The sequence below is a fragment of the Tenrec ecaudatus genome, chromosome 2 (assembly GCF_050624435.1).
Source record: "Tenrec ecaudatus isolate mTenEca1 chromosome 2, mTenEca1.hap1, whole genome shotgun sequence".
NCBI lineage: Eukaryota > Metazoa > Chordata > Mammalia > Afrosoricida > Tenrecidae > Tenrec > Tenrec ecaudatus.
Window position 1 is genome coordinate 280784325 of NC_134531.1, and position 6660 is coordinate 280790984.

Genomic DNA, 6660 nt, shown 5'->3' on the forward strand with positions numbered 1-6660 from the left:
GCTGGTAAGTGTGAGCAAGGCTGGTGGAAGATTTTCTGAACTGGGAAAGCTTTAGAGTGGTAGAATTGTATTTATTTTTTAACATCTAAAATGCTGTCCCAGTTCTTACCTTAGGAAACTAACTTCTCCAAATCGGGAAGAGGCGAGTTAACGTAGATTAAAAAAAACAAAAACAGACTTAACCTGAAGATCCCTGTCCTGATTCTGTTACTTTGATGCGGAAAAGAATAAAGCTGCTTCTTCCCGTAACTTCTTTTCCCTAAAGAAGCCTAAAATACACCAAGCGGAAGAAAAAGAAAAGTCGGTGTCGTGCCTTTTGTGTCTGTGTTCAAAAAACCCAACCCGCTACTGTCAAGTCGATTTCAACTCAGCACCTGTAGGAAAGGGTAGAACTGTCCCTGGGATTTCCACAATGTAGCTCTCTGGAGGCACGCTGTCACACGGTTTCTCCCTCGGAGCTGCTGGGGGGTGCGAACCGCCGACCTTTTCGATTGGCAGCCATGCCCTTTCAACTGCCGCTCCACAGAGCTCCGACAGTGTCGCGCCTCACTTAGATAAGCTGCGTGCCATGTCTTTACAATGAAAACTGACTTTCTGTGCCTGTCAGTGAGGTGGCGCGTGCGGTAAGTGTCGGGCTCGTTCGACAGTGTGCTGATTTCTCCTGGCCCTGAAGCTGCCCTCGGCTTTCTTTGCACCCGTCCACTCTGCTCCCTCGGGAGTAAGGCGGCAGGCTGTGTCCTTAACACTCCAGTTCCTGCCTCATAGGTGCCTTGCTTTTGTGTTTATTTCTGCTCATTCTCCTAAGCCTATTCAGTAAGTCCTCTGACATGGGGTTAACTCTCTATCACTGTGTAACCTCTCTCTACTACATAATAATAACCGTAAAATAACAAGTCCTTTCTGTCTTCTTCCAGTTTGTCTCAGGAGCTACTGTGTTTTCACAATTCAGGCAGATAAAGCCTTGAATACTTACTCTCCTCCGTAGATATTTAGCTGATCTTGCCAGACACTATTTGCTCTAAAACTGCCAATATCCTGACGTTGCTTTTTTTTCTTCCTTAGTTGGTCAGAAAATACAATATGGCCTCAAGGGGTGCTGGTGCGACACAGCCGCTGTTTATATCGCGCCACGGGGCCTTACAACGTGGCCGTGCCTTCAGACGTGTCCCATGCCCGCTTTTATGCAAGTACCGCTTACTTATTTTCAAACATGAGGTAAGGGGTAAGTGTTAGGCAGCCATCCTGCAGTATGTTCACAACTATTGTAGGCCTCGGTTTTCTCATCGATAAAACGGGTATTGCAAAAATTCAGAACTCTGCGTGAGCACCTAGCCTAGTGCAGTGTGCATAATAGAAGATGAGCACGCGGGAATCGTTACTACCCCGGGAACAGCAGCCCCTGTGCTTTAGAAATGACTCCAGAAAGGCAACGGGAAGGTCACACGCCAGTGATCCAGCCTCAAAGCTGGCTGGCTCCTCTGGTTGCACTGGAATTTGCTGAATGCAGTATTTCTTGAAACAAATAGGGAATTATTTATAACTTTAGTGGTATCTTGACAATTTATATTTGTGTTCCCTAAGCAATATTTAAAACAGTGATATGGTAGCTTTATTTTAAAAATACTTGTCAGATGTATTCTGTCCTCAAAGTACCTGGACTTCCCCTTCTGTGGCTTAATTTTACGTTTTCTTGGGTTAAAAGGAGAAATTTCCCAAAGTTAAAAGGGAATAGTAGGAGATGCCTAGTAAACCCTGCCTCTTAAATTTGTATGTTAGATTCTGTTTCACTTGATCTGCTAGATTTCCAGAAATCCTGGCTCTAGGAGTATTGACGGACAAGGGACAGTGACCAGTGGGGTGGGGAGGAGTGCTCAGAGCGGACTGTCCCTCGTCCAGTCGCCCACATTCAGTGCAGGGCCCAGGAGCAGAGATCACGGTCTACAAAAGAGCTGTGCGTCTTCTGCTTAGGCGCGGAGCCCTTTTTCTTCTTCCCTGTCACCTCTTTCCGTTCTACTACCCATCCCTCCATTCCAGTGTATTTAAAATGCTCTTCCGGTGAGTTCTGAGAAGTCGCGGGCTTCTGGCTCCACAGGGATTTGCTACTAAGGGACCTGTTCCCTAGCTACGAGGGAACTTGATCTGGCCATTCTCCTTGTTGCTACCATAGCAGGGGAGGGTGGAAGTTGAAGGTCCTTGAAGGAAGAAACTGTAGCATCCATCTCCTTCTAGGCTCCTATGGAATTGCCCTAAGATAGAGGAGTGGACTTTGGTCACAGTTACATAAGCAAGCATATGACTTCTAAGTCAACTATTAAGTTCAGCCAGTTGAAACCCATCGGCCATTAGTGATTTCTGTTGGCCCTTGTTGGTACCTTGAAACCTATGATAGCCACACAATTATTTTGTTGTTGTATTTCTTACACAATAAGTACTTCCCTTGGTAACTTTGGATAGCGGATGCATCAGGTGGATCCCTTAGAGGAAGGATCAGACAAGGAAACTTACTGCTGGTGGCATGGGGCCCGTGTGGGGTCACAGTGTTGTCACTGTGCCACTCGCGTGGATGTCACTGAGCCCGCCCTTTGCACACCAGCTGGAGGGTCCTGGAACCTGCACCAGAGGCAAATTTGGAGATGATTCTTGGCCACACTACAGTTTCAGAGCACCCAGTAAAATGTACCCATTAACTATGCTGTTAGGATTTAGAGCCTGTCTTCACCTTTCCCTCTCTACCGTAGCTATAGGTTTATTTTTCAGAATCTGAAATTGTCTTCTTGTACTCTTGTAGAACCTAAGTTCAGGTCTTACTTTATAATCGACCTTACTGGAGACCCCAGACCCCACTGTCATTGAATTGATTCAGACTCTTAGGACCCTGCAAGCCAGAGTATAACCATTCCATAGAGTCTCTGAAACTGCAAATCTTGACAGAAGCAGACAACCTCATCTTTTTCTAGTGGAGCAGCTGGTGGGTTCGAACCATTGACCTTTCCACTAGCAGGCCAGTGCTCCTCCCAGTAGCTCCTTATATGATACCATGAAATAAAACCCAAGTCAAACCTTTTCTTCTTCCTGAAGAACTCTGGTAACCTAGACACTGAAAGCTTTTTAGGAAGAAGGTTTCTAAAAATTGAAAACTATTGGTGAGAAGAGTCAAGGAAGTTGGGCTGAGGATCTGTCTTTTTTCTTTTTTACATCATTTGCTTTGGGGGCTCGTACAACTCTTATCACAATCCATACAGACATCCATGTGTCAAGCACAGTTGTACATTTGTTGCCATCATCATTCTCAAAACATTTGCCTTCTACTTGAACCCTTAATATCGACTCCTCAGTGTGAACCCCTTGATAATTTATAAATTATTATTTTGTCATGTCTTGCACTGTCCGACGTCTCCCTTCACCCTCTTCTCTGTTGTCCATCCCTCAGGGAGGGGGTTATATGTAGCTCCTTGTGATCGGTTCCCTCTTCCTACCCCACGTTCCTCTTAGTCCGCTGGTTTTGCTATTCTCATTATTGGTCCTGCGGGGCTTATCTGTCCTGGATCCCCTGTGTTTCCAGTTCTTACCTGTACCGGAATGTTTGTCGATCACGACGATGCCCCTGCTCATGCTCTGACGGTAGCAAGGGAGAATTTCATTGCAGGATGCTCTCCTCCATTCACCCTGCAGCACTGATCTTGCCCCTTTAGGTTTTTTTTTTTTGTTCCCCGAACTCCAGACCTTTAAAAGGAACATGACTTGGGTTCATTGAGGCTACTCAAACTGCTGTGTTGCTGTGTATTTTTGAAAATGCAGAATTCCTCAGGGGAGCACTAGAGGGATGGATAGATGCATTCCCTCCCGAAACAGGGAGCTAGATTTGAGAAGCGGTGGTTTCACCCGTTGGCAGTTGTGCAGTAACAGTTTCTATGATTTTGTAGCAGTGCTTTTTGAGTTACCTTCATCGAGGCACCTATGTAATTTCTTCAGTTTTTGCTTCCTAACCTGTAACGGGCAAAATATATTCTGCCTAGTCTTTCATTGGACCCCTGACTGAGAAACTGTAAGGCACTGTTGTTTTCTCGGTTAGAAGATAAAACCTTTCTAGGCCGTGTTCTTTTAGGCATGCCGCCCGCCCGTCTGTGTTTCAGGTGTTGAAATAAGTGTGGGGCTGTTCGCTGGGTGAAAGGGGGAAAGGTTTGCTTTTCACAGGAAGAAAGAGCCTCCGTGATATTGAATGTGCAGATTATGCAAAGGAACTTGTAGACGCTTGTGGAAAACCTGAATGAAGAGATAGTGAAAGTTTCCCACAAACTTTTTGAAGCCACCTTGTATGTCATTGGATATAGAAACTTGAATATGTATATAATTACTTTTTGAGAAATAACTATTTTCAAAGCCTGCAGGTTTTATCCTGTGAACTAACATTTTGCTCTTTGGTTTCCTTGCAGTTCCTCTTTCATCGTCCGTTAAGGCTGTTAAACCTGCTGATCCTGATTGAGGGCAGCGTCGTCTTCTACCAGCTCTACTCCTTGCTGCGGTCGGAGAAGTGGAACCACACTCTCTCCATGGCTCTGATTCTGTTCTGCAACTACTATGTTTTATTTAAGCTCCTCCGGGACAGAATCGTGTTAGGCAGGGCGTATTCCTACCCACTCAACAGTTATGAACTCAAGGCAAATTAAGCTGCCTCTCAACAATGAGGGAGAACTCAGATAAAAATATTTTCGTACGTTCTATTTTTTTTCTTGCAATTTTTATAAATATTTAAGATATTTTATATTTTGTATACTATTATGTTTTGAAAGGGGGAAGGGGAAGGGATATTAAATGTATCCATAAACAAGGTGATGTGATCTTTCATGTGTTAGTCTATTGGAATGATTACCCAGATGAGAGGTGTGCCGATCCAGTAAAGAGACTGGTTTGTTTGTCTGGCTCCAGAACAACTCATTCTTTTATGGATACATCTGAGGTGTGGTTTGACCCGGGGCCTTTGGTGTCTCTGATCTCCCTCCAGTCCTCTAGATTTAGTGCTTAGCTGGTCTGAAGGGGGCAGAAAGGCACACCGCGAGAGCTGCCTGCAGCCTATTCTAGTTCGCTTCTGCTGGCTAGCAGCAGTGTTAGAATTACTCACGAAAAGAGCAGATTCAAGTGCCGGGTGGGGCTCTCCCTACTGTTACCTACTGAGCAGAAGCATTTCTGAGATAAAGGACTCCATTAGTCTCATAGCCTATGATATTTAAGTACACTTTTAATTAAGCTGCTGTCGTGAATCTCAGGATATTGCTGTCCCTTTCCCATTTCTGTTATATTTTCTTTCGTTCAAAACTTTTCTTATACAGTTGGCCATTTGAAATAATACTTTTCGAGACAATCTTCAGAGAGTGTCATGAGTGAGATGGTTGAACCTGCGTCGGTGGGACGTGAGTGTGAATGCCAGGGGAGCTAGAGTGTATGGGCAGGGCCGATGCACCAAGTAGCTGGAAGAATGGGTGAATCTTCAGCTAAGTGATCAGAGCCTCAGTCTAGAAACTGCCCACATGCCAGCGGCATTATGTTTTGGAGGTAGGAGGAGAAGCAGAATATAAGAATCTTCTACCCCCTTGTCCTCAGAGAATTTGACCTATATCTACTGTGTGTGTGGTGTGAGAGAGAGAGAGAGAGAGATTTCACATTTATGTTTGGGAGCATGACCCTTTGAAGTCATTGTTCTTGGGCAGGAATATAGTTGGTCCATTAGTGCTGCCACTGGCCATCTAAGCTGCTGAGCATTTACCTAAAAAGCTTCAGATAAAATCTCATGTGTTTACTTGGCTAAATTTGGTTTTGAAAACATGAGCTATATTTTGGGAAACAGAATGTCCTTGGGAGTAAAAGACCAGTCGTGTAGTTCATAAACTGCTGGCTCAGAAGACAATCTGACAGAGGAGTTCCTGATAGGTTTTCCGTAATGATGATCGCATTCGTTGTCAGGACGACACACATTGTATGTGTGTAGCTCTCCAACCTTTTACATTCCAATTAACCACTGCTTCCTAAATGCTTTGATGCGAAACAGCCTCAAGCTTACTCAACTCTTAAGCAGGAATTGAATTGAACACCAGCACTAGAACAGTGAGAAAGAAATGCGAAGGTACCTACCTGCATAGAGCTTAGACTCTGGGGAGCAAGAGTTGCAGAAGATAAAAAACATATTAAGTAGAGTAAGGAGAGAAAGCTCGGGACAAGGAAGTAGAAAGTCTAGAAATTGAGCTGCTGGAAGGAATCAGATGGTTTTTGAGCCAAAGCCAAATGAAGCGAAACTAAACCATGTAAATAGGTTTGGGGAGAATTCCATGCTATAGAAACTAAAAGAAAAACCCCCAGCAAGAAAATCAGTGTAATTGGGTTTGTTGGACCTTGTGTGGTTTGTTGGACCTAAGTGTGGTCCTGGGCCTGGGAAGGGGAAATGTGCATCTCACTATTTTAGACTCCTGGAAGTAGGCTTACTTAGGTGAACATGCATCTTGACAACTCGGTGCAAAGCAGATGGCCTGGGCATGGGGATGGCTCATCAAAATGGCCTGAGGTTAGCCCACGCATTGGAAAACAGCCCCGATGGAGAGGAGACCATTGAGAGCTGACCTGAGATCCGAGTTTCTCCTGGCCTGGCTGGTTTGGGGTCTCTCCGACAGG

At 44.8% G+C, this 6660-nt stretch overlaps 1 protein-coding gene across 3 annotated transcripts in view; it reads left to right on the top strand.

The window, feature by feature from the left end:
• Nucleotides 1-4719, top strand: part of TMEM39A (transmembrane protein 39A) — a 37619-nt gene extending 32900 nt beyond the window's left edge. For 2 of the 3 annotated variants that reach the window (XM_075542476.1, XM_075542477.1), the window contains exons 8-9: nt 1063-1183; nt 4434-4719. In XM_075542476.1, the coding sequence (XP_075398591.1) occupies nt 1063-1183; nt 4434-4667 (355 nt within the window). In that variant the 3' untranslated portion in view covers nt 4668-4719. Of the gene's footprint in view, nt 1-1062; nt 1216-4433 lie in introns of all 3 variants that reach the window. The other variant, XM_075542478.1, reaches the window with a different exon arrangement.
• Nucleotides 4720-6660: the final 1941 nt, after the last annotated feature.